The sequence below is a fragment of the Pelodiscus sinensis genome, chromosome 4 (assembly GCF_049634645.1).
Source record: "Pelodiscus sinensis isolate JC-2024 chromosome 4, ASM4963464v1, whole genome shotgun sequence".
NCBI classification, from domain to species: Eukaryota; Metazoa; Chordata; order Testudines; family Trionychidae; genus Pelodiscus; species Pelodiscus sinensis.
Genome location: NC_134714.1, coordinates 120506196 through 120518684, shown reverse-complemented (window position 1 = coordinate 120518684; position 12489 = coordinate 120506196). Strand labels below are relative to the sequence as shown.

General features: G+C 46.9%; 1 protein-coding gene across 1 annotated transcript; it reads right to left on the bottom strand.

The window, feature by feature from the left end:
* Positions 1–6180, bottom strand: LOC106731428 (uncharacterized). The gene is made up of 4 exons (XM_075928242.1): positions 4392–6180; positions 4201–4255; positions 4010–4067; positions 1–3774 (listed from the first exon to the last, which is right to left on the bottom strand). The coding sequence occupies exon 4, from the start codon at positions 2346–2348 to the stop codon at positions 639–641; it is 1710 nt and encodes a 569-aa protein (XP_075784357.1). The 5' UTR covers positions 2349–3774; positions 4010–4067; positions 4201–4255; positions 4392–6180; the 3' UTR covers positions 1–638.
* Positions 6181–12489: the final 6309 nt, after the last annotated feature.

The window sequence follows — 12489 nt, the reverse complement described above, 5'->3', positions numbered from 1 at the left end:
TCTTTTGCGGGGTTAACCTTAATTTTATTTAGGCACAGGCACACGCCTTCTTTTTCCTGATACTGTTTAACATACTGTATTTTTTTCACATCGTCCGTACACCAGGGAGGGAACCCCGAGGCTTCCTGTTTTTGTCTCAGGTGCAATTTAATATAGTTTGAAAACAGGGTGTCCGAGGTGACGTTAAAGTGCCACACCTCGTAAATTTCCGCGATCGCGTAGCCCCTGTCTAAAGCCTCCACCAGCTCTATCGTGCACCAGGTCCCCGTTAAAGCCCGCTCCTCCCGACTGTGAGCGCAAAGGGCCTCTTGTTTTGTTTCCGCGCACAGGGCGCACAGGGGGATGGTGAGCTTACCGCCGAGCCTGTAGGGTAAAACGGGAAAATACAGCCCTCTCGGGGGGTACACTTTAACCTTGGCGAAACCGAAGTACTGCCGGATGTCCCCAAAATCCTTATACACGATAACCGGATGTCCCACGGGATAACGCTTAGTTTTGTTAACAAAGGGGTAAAGGCTGGTAAAATCGTAGTAATGAATCTGCTCCCCGGGCCGCGGCTTGTAATACAAGCAAACGGCGTTGGTTCTACCCCTGTAAAGGGCGTCTCTGGGAATCAAAGGTGACGGTAACTTTTTTTCTCATAAAAAGGCCCCCACCCGATTATCGTTAGCCAGCATGGCCTGCCATTCGTGTTCCCACAAGGTCCTCACCTCGAAGCCCTGTTTTTTCAAAAACTCGGTCTTAATTATCGTGCGGTTGTACAGCTGGCCGTAGGTCGCTTCCAGCAGATGGCTGAAATCGTTTTCACAATAGCAAACCGGACAACCATGAAAAAAACAACCATTAAATTCAATGGCTGTCGGTTTACCCTCTACCTCGGCGTACCCGTCTAAAAAGTAGGAACCCACTTTAAGCTCCCTGTCCTGCAAAGCGTGCTGTATGTAAAGGTTTTCTGTGTGAGAGACGTACAGCAACCACTGAATGGCCAGTGTGGAATATCTTTTTTGTTGGTTATGGTAATTGTCTAGCGGCAGCAGGGCTATGGTGCGCGGCTGTAAAAAGTTAAACCGGTACATGGCCATGCAGATCGACGCTAGCGTGAGGTACTGAAAGGGGTCTATGCACTTAGTCACCACCTCCTCGTTATCTCGCCCGGGGTTTTTAACTATTTGTTTTTTTGTCATCCTCATGACTTCTTTTCTGAACCGGTCACAGGCCTTGCGCAAAATCTCAACGTCTTTTTGACAATAATAGCGCAGTTCTTTTTGCAGATCGAACGTGTTTTGGCGGCGGTGCTGGTGCCAGTTCAGAAAGTCCTTTTGTTCTTCGGGCATCATGTACTCTACGCCAAAGGCTTCTACGTCGGGCATGTGGCCCACGTAGTTTTGATTTTCGACCTTGTTAAAAAAATGTGGAAAATAGCCCTTAACACCCTGGAACCCCATAGCTTTGGGTAACTTACTAAGTTTCATGGGCAAAAAATTTAAAGAATCTATAAACCTAATGTTTAAATTCGTTACCGTAACGCACATAAGTTTCCCGCCTTGCGTGACGGGGCTGACAGGCATTTTTTCCTTAATCAGCTGTCTCAGAATAAAATAACCGTCATAACCTTTAGCGTTATGCGCGATAAAAGTGTAGTTCTTAAAGCGCTTGTCTATAAAGGTTCGTACAAACTCGCTGACACAATCTATGCCCTTAAACTCCCAGCTGTCTTTTTTATTCAAGTGTAAGGCATACACATAATTTGGCACATGCACCCCCGTTTCTTGCATACATTCAAAGTCGTAAAAAACATAGTCCTTCCCCTCCTCCGGAGACGAGATGTTACGCATGTAACACTCGTGGCCCCCCTCGGCCTCTGTCTTTTGGTAACACTGAGGGCACTTTTTGCTTTTACACCGGTGATTTTTAGCCGCGTAGAAGCCGCACTTATCGCACAGGCTTCTGGTGTTACAATCGACTTTACCGGCCGCCGCCAGCGCCCTGTGTCTGTCTAAGCAGGCCTCGGAACGGCAAAATAGCTTACAGCTGGGGCAGTGCTTTCTTTCAGCATCCACCTCGCAACACTCGGCGTCATCACAAGTATGACAGTGCCCTTTACAGGCGTGTTGGTGTTTGTGACTGTACGTGGCGTAACAGTAGTTGCACAAATACGACGCCCCTATAAAGGCTTTAATATTTAAAATGCCGTAATAGTGCTTGTCATGCAACAATACAAATACGGTTTTGGGGTGTCGCGCGCCCCCGGTTGTAAAAAAGCGCCAATGACCCTTTTTGTGACACAGCACAGCGATCGTCACGCCTAAGCGCTCCTCGAAAGAGCCCACGTCTGTAAAACTAAGCATTTTTTGGGCCGAAAACCCCAGCTCCTGGTGAAGACGCCTGGCCCCTTCTAGTAATTGGCCGTCTGTAAGTTTTTCACTCGATAACAGGCCCAGCACGCTGCCGGCAAAGCACAAGTTATTTCCCCGGTTACGTAGGTCGATTAAATGTTATTTTTTCCTATGATTTTACTGTACATGAGGGTTTTTAAGGACCTCGCCGCCCCGCCCGCCCTGTTTCTGATAATCGTCACGACTAGTCTTAAAACGCCTGTTCCCACAAGCTCCGCATTACTTTGCAACACCGAAACAAGGTTATTCAAAAAATTTGCGGTGTTTAAATCTTCCCGAGGCCTCCTCAAAGAAAAGAGGGGCTGATTGAGGCCCTGGGCGTCTAAGCGCAACTGTACGAAATCCTCGGGTCCCGCCTGGGTGTTAATATCGTCTAGCAAATTTTGAATAGCGGCGTCGATAGCGACCATGGCCTCTGCGAACCCCGCTATTCTGTCCAGGTTAGCAAATCGAAATTCCTGGTAATATTCGTAAGCGTTAAAGCCTCTACGCTGTCTTATCCAGTGCCTCACCTGCTCCAAATACACCTGGGGGTGTTCGGGAGCCTCTACCTCCTCAGGACCGGGGGTTGGGGGGTTTACGGGCAAAACCCCTTCCGGGCTCGGGAGGGAGGCGGCGGTCGAATCCCCTTCCGGGCTCGGAAAGGGGGTGACGCTCCGCTCCCCTTCCGGGCTCGGGCGGGGGGTGGCGCTCCACCCCCCTTCCGGGTTTGGGGAGCCTTTTCATAAAAACGCTTTGGCTTTTTAAATTTTTTTTACCATAACCCTTCTTAGCCTTTTAGCTTTTTCCCACTTTTCCCCCCACCCCCTCTGCCCGTTTTTAGCTTTCATAGTTAGTCACTCGAGCCCTCCCCCCTGCATCCAGTTTTCCATTATCTCCACCTCCCGTCTCGTAGCTAGCAGCTTTCGAGCTAAATTTCCGAATTCTCCTACATAGTACTGCTTTTGCATCACTTCAAAAGCCAGCCTGGGAAACTTTTTCTCTGTCAGCTCCCTCATAAACTCATGAATGCTTCTGAATCGAACGCTAAGATCGTATAACTCCATAACGCATTGCGAAAGGTCCTTTAGGTCCCTGCTTTTAGGTTTTTTGTTATTATCCCCATTTACAAAGACCTTCTTTTGTGCGTCGGCCGGTTTGCCCGACACCGGCTGCTTAGGGCTATCCCCCTTACAACGCTTACCCCCGACCCCCGGCGCGACACCCCCCACCCTTTTAACCCCCGGCTCGCTTTGTCGGAACCCGGCTTTGGACGTGCTGGGTTGCTCGAGATCCGGGGCTCCGGTCTCTGTGTTGTTGCTCTTGAAAGCGGCTTTCTTGGTCTTTTTCAGGGATCTCTGCACCCTTTCTTCTTTTTCTAAAAGGGCCGCGGGGATATCTATCAACACACAAACAAACAAACAACCTGCTTTAACACCGGCCCTTTACTAGCCATTAAAAAAATCAAACGGGGTGGGAACGCACCAATTAAGCAAGCTATCAACAAACAAGCTGTTTTAACACAAGCCCTTTACTAATTGTTAAAAATCAAGCCAAAAAAAGGGGCGGAACGGTAAAGGGGCCCCGTCTGTCACAAAGTAATCCCCCCTCCCCTTCTCCCCCGCACACCCCACCTCGCACGGCCTCTTGGTCAGGTAGCGGATAAAGCGCCGGGTTGTTCCCCCGCCGAATCTAAATAAAACAAACAAAAAAAGCTCTTTGATTTTACAATCCGCGCCTGTAACATTTGTAAAACAAGCCTACCCCCTCTCCTTAGGTTTTACCGACGGCCGCTGTAACTTTGCACAACAAACCCCAAACTTACCAAAATGTAAGGCGGCCAGGGCGGCCTCGGACAGTTCCAGTAAAAAGGCGTCCTCCTGTTAAAAAGCAGTTGTTAGCTTTTAAGTCCTAACAACACCGGGCATAAAATATATCTGAGTTAAAAGCGGTTATTAACTTTTAAACCCCAAGCATACAAAGCGTAGTCGCCCGCGCAAATTAAAAAGCTCTTACCATCGTGTTGCTTTCCATAGTCAAAATTTTAAGCCATCCTAAAGGGTCCCAAAATTTCTCTGTTTTGGTTGGTATTTTTTTTATTTCTAGGCTGCTTTACCCCCGATTTTTTAAAGCTTATTGGCGTAAACTTTATACTTTTTTTAATTGCATGCGCTACCCCGCCGTTTATTTTGTTTTTTCTACTTTTGCTGGGCATCTGTTTTTTGCTTTTGTGTGACGGGTCGTTTTTCAGCGCGTGATTATTTTCTTTTCCCTACTTTTGTTGCACATGTGGCTTTGATTTTGTGTGACGGGTTCTTTCCCCTACTTTTGTTGTGCATGTGGCTTTGGTTTTGTGTGACGGGTTCTTTTCCCTACTTTTGTTGCGCATGTGGCTTTTTTTAAATTGCGTGCGCAACCCCGCCATTTATTTTGTTTTTTCTACTTTTGCTGGGCATCTGTTTTTTGCTTTTGTGTGACGGGTCGTTTTTCAGCGCGTGATTATTTTCTTTTCCCTACTTTTGTTGCACATGTGGCTTTGATTTTGTGTGACGGGTTCTTTCCCCTACTTTTGTTGCGCATGTGGCTTTGATTTTGTGTGACGGGGCCGTTTTTCAGCTGGTGTTTATTTTTTTACTGCTACTGAAAGCTATGCTGGGTTATTCCTTTCCCCCCTTTTATTCTTTTGAGGGGTTTCCCGCCGCTTTTTTCTTTGTTCGGTATTTCTTTTTAATTTTTAGGCTGCTTTGCCCCTTTTTTTCTTTTTAGGCTGCTTTACCCCCGATTTTTTTAAAGCTCGTTGGCGTAAACTTTATACTTTTTTTAATTGCGTGCGCTACCCCGTGTTTATTTTATTTTTCCTACTTTTGTTGTGTCCTTGAGTAACAGAACGTTTTAAACCGCTGTTGAAAGTTACGTTTTGGCTATCCCTTCCCCATTTTAGCCTAAGGATTTACCCGCCAGTTGGTGTTTATCTTTCTTATTTTTGCTTAGAGCCGTGTTTTGGCTATCCCTTTTTTCCTCCCCCATTTTAACCTAAGAATTTACCCGCCAGTTGGTGTTTATCTTCCTTATTTTTGCTTAGAACCGTGTTTCAGCTATACCTTTTATTCTTCTTAGCCTGAAAATTACCAACCACTTTAAACGGGGTTGATGGTACAAAACAAGCTTTTTAATTTTTAAAACAAGTCGGTGTGCCGGGCAGGGTAAAGATTTGTTTTGATTGGCCCGTGAACCAGCCTACCGGCCCTCTAATTGGCTAACCCGAACATGGGCTCTCATTGGTCAAACCATAGTCATTTGTAATTGGTCATTCCCGGTAAGCTGAAGCGCCCGGCTCGGGGCGAGGAGGCTCACAAACTGTAGCTTCTTTCTTTTGCTGCGGGAGCTGGGTGAGTAAAGTTTACTTTTTTTCTTTTGTTCCCTGACAACTTTTACCCCTTTTCTTTCTTTGGTGTGCTAGGGGTTTTTTTGTTTTGCTGCCGTTTGCCTGCTTGGGGGTATGTGTGGAACTGCTAGGGCTTTTTGTATTTTAGGGTGGTTTCTTTTTTTTGCTACCGTTGTCCGTGTGGCTACTAGGAGGGCTTTTTTTGGCTTGTTGTGCCGGGGCGTGCTAGGGTTTTTTTTTTTTTGCTGCCGTTTGCCTGTTTGGGGGTGGGTGGGTGTGGAGCTGCTAGGGCTTTTTTGCTACTGTGTGTAATAGGTTTTTGCCCTTTTCTTTTTCTGCAGGTAGGGTTTTTCTTTTATTAATTTATTTTTGCCTGCTTGGGGGTTGGGTGTGTGTGGAACTGCTAGGGCTTTTTTGCTACTGTGTGTGTGTGTGTGTAATAGGTTTTTTTTTTTTTTTTTTTTTTGCTGCTAGGGTTTTTCTTTTTTTACTATTATTTTATTTTTGCCTGATTGGGGGGTGGATGTGTGTGGAACTGCTAGTGCTTTTTCTGCATCTAGGGTTTTTCTTTTTCTTATTTTATTATTGCCTGATTGGGGGTGGGTGGGTGTGGAACTGCTAGGGCTTTTTTGCTACTGTGTGTACACTAAGATATTTTGCTTTTATTAAAGGCTTCCGGCCATTCCCTCTTTCGGCCCCCGCGGGTCGAGACGGACTGCCCGAGAGCTCCCTTTTCTTTTCTTTTCACAGGAGGTCCCCCGAACCCTGGAAAAATGATGGCCCCGCCATCTTGAAACCCCGCTCTGTATAAATGGCGGGGATAGGTAATCTCATCAATGGGGGGGCGGCGCTTGGTGATGTCAGGGGGTGGGCGGGCGGAGGTGACGTTGTCAGGGGGCGGGCGGGTGTAGGTGACGTCAGGGGGCAGGGCACCTGTCAAAATTGCATGGTGACGAAAGGTATTGAGGTATTAACTACTAACATTTTCAAAAGCACTGAAGTCCCATTTTCAAAAGTGATTTAGGCATTCGGCTGCCTCAGTAGCCAAAGCCAGGTCTACACAGTTTTTATAGCGGCACAAACATTCCATTAAGGGAACAGTTTCTTAAACTGATATTTCCTGTAATTGCAGTTTACTGGTAACACATCTAGTGAGGATGTTGTTATACCAATATGAAAGTGCCCTATACCAGAAGAGCTTAAGCCATTCCCATACAGAAACAGCTATATTGGCATAAAGCTCCTTCATTGCTGGTATGATTGTGTCCACACTAGAAGTACAATCTATGGGCACAGAGAAACTCTTAGTCACTTTCTGAAAATGAAACTGTCTCTCAATTGACTCAGTGGCTTTGATAATTATCCATGGCAAATTTCCACTTGGACCATTTCTCTCACACTCCAGCTGACATTAAATATAAACTCCTTGTGGCAGGGACAGTGCTTTCCTGTATGCTTATACAGGTTCTACAATAGTTGGGAGATCAGTGTAGTATAAGTGATACACTGAAGAAGTGATAGGAGGAATTTTAAACAATTGACGCAAGCTTTTGGCAATGTTGGAGGAGAGTAAAAGCAAAATGACTTTTACTGGAATCTGGAGGTGTACTTCCTGCAGGATGACAATGCATTTATGAAACGTAATTTATAGATTAAAGCCCTGAGTCAGGGCTGTGCACTAACTGGGCATATTCCACACCTATAGCAGCTAGAATGCTCTAATTAAGTCCAGAATTCTAAAGCCACTTGATAAGGTACCCCTACCAGATCCAGAGAAGCCATAAGCTGGCTATAAGAAGACTTCAATCTTCTTCACCTTACAAAGGCCCAGTTGCAGTTTTAGCAGATGTCTCAACTACCATTACAGTGGAATCATAAAAGCTCCTTTGTTCAAGTGAAGGTGCTACTTTCCCCAAAGGAAGTTGATTGCAGAACAGCTACAATGTCTGCAGCTGTGTTTTGGTATGCCATTAAGCCAAAAGAAAACTATTTTAAGAGGCATTACAAGTCTAATTTTAAATGAAATACACATTGAAGATTACTACTGAATCTACCTCACAGTTTGGTGAAGTCCAAGAATGAGAACAAGCCTCATTCTAAGACCAGTTCGACACTTACCCAGAGATTGACATTCTGGAGCTTGATCTTCTGGGATTTGTTTTAGTGAAGGCATGTCAAACTGGTGTTTAGTGGGCTGCATGCAGCCTGATGGAAATTTTTTGTGGCCCACCAGTACATTTTTATAAAGGAATAAAGTGCAGCCCGCTACTGCTCGGAACACATGGCCAAGTGCAGATCACAGCTGGGCGGGCCGCTCTGCGCCGTGGCGACTGCCCACGGCCAGTGCTGCTTTGTGCACAGCACATGTTCACGGCCAGCCGGGCCGTGCTGCACTGGGCGCTCTGAGCACATGCTCACAGCAGGCCAGGCCACTCTGCGCTGGGCACCCAGCATGCGTTCATAGCTGGCCGCTGTGCTCATGCCACCCCAGCGCACCTGAGGAAGAAGTGTGTGGCGGTGGCAACGGCAACCGTTGGGGGGGAGGAAGAGGGCTGGGAGTGCCTGGTTGTGGGGGAGCGGACAGGGATTGGGTTAGAATGGGGGTATGAGGAGTGTCTGGCTCTGGAGGAGAGGTGATGGTTATTTTGTTAATATTTTGTTATTTTACTCCCAAATAAAATCACAAAATGTATATTAATTTTATATCAATAAATATATGTACATTTTTTGCAAATGCATGAATGATATGTTTATGCAAAACCTCAAACTTAAAAAGTATCTGAAATTTTCACAGAAGTGTGTTCTATTTGATTAACCACGGTCTATACTTGTTTTTATTTCAACAAAATAAGTTATGTATCATATAAAAAGTTACCTTAAATTTATATTTAACTTAAAAATTATTTTATGAGCAAATAATTTTACACATCAAATTATTATATTATATTAAAACAAGACCTGAAAAAATATGATAAAATATACTAAAACAATCTATAATATATAAAGGAGAATGTTTGTACGTTTGTGCACTAATAACTTAGACACTATAAGAGTTACCGCAACCAAACTTTGCATGGGATAACCTTTCATCCAGGAGAAGGTTTAAAGGTACTTTTGGATCCTATTGGGCCCCAACTCAAGCTATAAAAATCAAAGTAATCCGCAGGACTGCAGGGGCCACCCCACCCACTCTAGGTCCTGTGCCCGCTGCCTGTGGCCCCCAAGAGCCATCCGGGACACGCCCCCTCCCACCCGTGAAGTTATGTAAGCGACCGTCTTTCCCCCCCCCATCCCTGCTCTGGCACAGTGTCCCGACCCCCACGCACACAACGGCTCGGGCACCCGCCCTGCCCCCTGCGGCACCTGCAGCCCCAGGTATGAGCTGGGGCACCCCTCCCGCGTGTAACCTCCCCTCCATCCAAGGTCACTCCTTCCTGCCCCCTCCGGGGATGACATGGGCTTATATTTTAAGCCCTATAGAAATCAGAGCAACTTTTCTACCATTCAAAAAAAAGATAATGGACTACTGTTTTTCTACATTTTGTTTCTCCGGTTCCCTGACTAACACCAGGTAACTCCAGCTAGTAATAAATAATTACGACTTTCTGATAAAGTACATTTTCTTTGGTGGCCCTGAAAGCTATCAGTTTTCGTTTGTGCAGCCCTCAGTAGGCTTCAAGTTTGACATGCCTGTTTTCGTGAGTAGTTAGGACCTGATAAATCAACCATTGATGGCACCCCATCAGCTCTGTTACTCTGTGTAGCCATAAGCAATAACGGAAGTTCACATTAGAACTTCTCCCATCGACCTGCTACAATGAAGATGCTGCAAAAATCGACTTAAGGTATGTAGACTCCAGCTACGCTATTCTTGTAGTTGGAGTTGCGTAGCTTAGGTGGTCGCATTTCTTGTGTCATGTAGACCTGGCATAAGGAATGAGAAAAAAGCAGAATAGGAATGTTTAGACATGAGATTTTTTTTTCTTTAGCGTGACAGTCCATTTTATATGATGTATATAACATTAAAGGTAAACTTGTCACCTGTGAAGTATAAGAACAAATAGTCTCAATTGATGGAGACTTGACACACTGTGGGAGAAAAATCAAATAACTCCAATTGTGTCTAAAGGGGGGACTGTGCAGGAAAACTGCTGTAAGGGTTAAAAGTTTTCCAGGCCTCTCTCCCTGTATCAGAGAGAAATCAAATTAACTAATCAAGACCCTTACAATACCTATCTTAAGTTCATGAAGACTCCTAGTCTGTCACAATTTGTCATGTAAACTCTCATGTGCCTTTGTTCTGTAAAACTTACTTCTAGTACTCCTGGTGTGAACAGAAACATCTCAGAGTACTTCTGCTGAGACTTTGATATGTTAAAGAAAAACAAACTACTGTCTGAACATACTGTATAAAGAATCCCTGAAACTGTCTCTCAGGGCTGGCTGCTAACTCTGGTAGCTGTCAGCCTGCATGCATGCATAATAAAAGTTTTCCTTCTAGGTTTCTCTCCTGCCTCACTGCTTTGACGTCCAGCCTTGGACCCTTCTGGGGGCTCTGTACCCCAGGGGAGCGAGATTTCCCCCCACAACACACACAGTAAGAATCACTTCTTGAATGTGAGAACTGAGATGTCTACTGTGCAAACTTCTCAATCTGCAAAGACCCAAACATAGAACGATACTCTGCATAACTCCATGTGAAGCAGATTCAAAAAGGGACATATTATTCAGGAAGGAAATTTAAAAAATGCAGCGGGATTCTTTTTAGTGACACACTTACTACAACCTGTTTCATGAAAATGTATGTCTGACAAAAATACACTATTGTATTTATACAATAATGAGAGGGATGCCAAATTTGTGTGAAGCATGATTAACTTTGGGACTAAATGAGAGACAACCCAGAGAAGTATTTCAGTAGCTGGGCACATAATGACTTAAGCTGTCATTTCTTTCTATCTATACTTCAGCTTTGTTTGCATTCAACTAATATCAAAATGAAAAGGAGTGTTAAACATGACAATTCTGGTATCAAGAACATACCATAGATGCATGCGAGAAGCAAATTCAGGAGATATATTGCTGTTTTGAAAACGTTTTCCATTAGTTCCTCTATTATGAAAACTGTAACTTTGGGACTATCAGCTCCTCCAGGAGTTAGGGGACCACTGTGTCATGAGACAGTGTCTGGATTAAAAGTAACATCAGCTCTCTGTGCACTAGTATGTGGGAGAGAGAAGGGGATAAGTGGCATTACCTTGCGTAAAAATGTTCCCTCAAACTTACTTTAGTAATTCAGTGACACAGCAGTCTCATTTCTAAATAAAACACATATTTCAACATCTGAAATAACTTCAGTGGTAGGAAGGATGAGGCATTAGATGAAGGGAGAGAGATGGGCTGGGTCTACCACATCCCCCATCCCGGGAGGAGCCAGGCAACCACCACCAGCTTCCCCAGGGCTGGAGCTGCAGCTGGGAAACCACTAGGTGGCCCATCCTGGCCATGCAGCGGAGCTGGAGCTGAGCCATGGTGTAGCACCAGAGCAAGCTGGGCAGCCACCATCAGCTTCCCCAGGGCTGGAGTTGGCCAGACCCCAGCCAGATCCTGCACCCTTTCTCCTGACCAGAACTCCCAGCCCACCTCCACACCCAACACAGCTGCCACAGACTCTAGGACAAGATGGTGGTGGGGGAATGTCTCCACACCTATGGGCCCCAGGGCAAGGTGGGTGGGGGACAGCTCCACACCCCCAGAAGAAGCAGGGCTGAGGGCAGCCCTTCCTCCCCAGATGTGTGCCAGAGCTGAAGCCAGGTCATAGTGCACCCCCACAGCAAGCCACATGCTACACAGTCCATCCTGCCCACAGCTCCAGCTCTGCAGAAGCTGGTGGTGGCTGGGCAGTTGCTCTCCGGCAGGCCACGTGGCCAGCGGCTTTCTCTGTGTGCCAGTGCTGGGGCTAACAAGATCATATTCAGGCAGCATCTTGTCCCTGGTCCTGATCCCTGGGGCAAATCCCCATCTGGCCAGAGGAAGGGCAGGAAGCAGCCTCCCACCCCACTGCTGCAACACAGGTAGGAGGGAAGGCCACAATTCAGCTGTGGCTCTCCTGGCCAAGTCCCTCATCCAGCCATTGGGTGCAGAAGCCCAGCTTTGGCCAGGTAAAGTAATCTGGTCCCAGGGCTCCCCCCCCATACTATTTCCCACCCCCAATGCCCTGCCTTCTACACCCCTCCACACCCCAGCGTTGAGCCCATCATACACATGAACCCCCTGCCCTGAGCCCCTCATACATCCCAACCCAGACATCTGCACATCCCCAGACCCCTGCCATAAGACAGACAGAAGATAGGCTGAATGTGAGTGTGGCGGGGTACCACCCGCCTCCGTCCCCTTTCCCCTGGGGAACAAAGCGTTAACCCCCAGCCCGGCGGCCTAGTCCGGCACTCGCGGCAGGCCCGGCGGCCTAGTCCGGCACTCGCGGCAGGCCCGGCGGCCTAGTCCGGCACTCGCGGGGTGGGGTAGGGGGGTCCGGGCCCTCCCTCTCCACCGGACCCCAACCCAGGGCCTTAATGGTGGTGGGTGGTTCCCACCACCGGCTCAGCGGAGGGTCCTCCCCCAAAACATGCTAAGCCCACTGGGGGGGGTTTCCCGGCCCCTTGCCCTGGGTTACTTCCTACCCCCAATCTGGCGGCCGACGGAGGTCCCACCTGGCGATGCTGGGTTGTC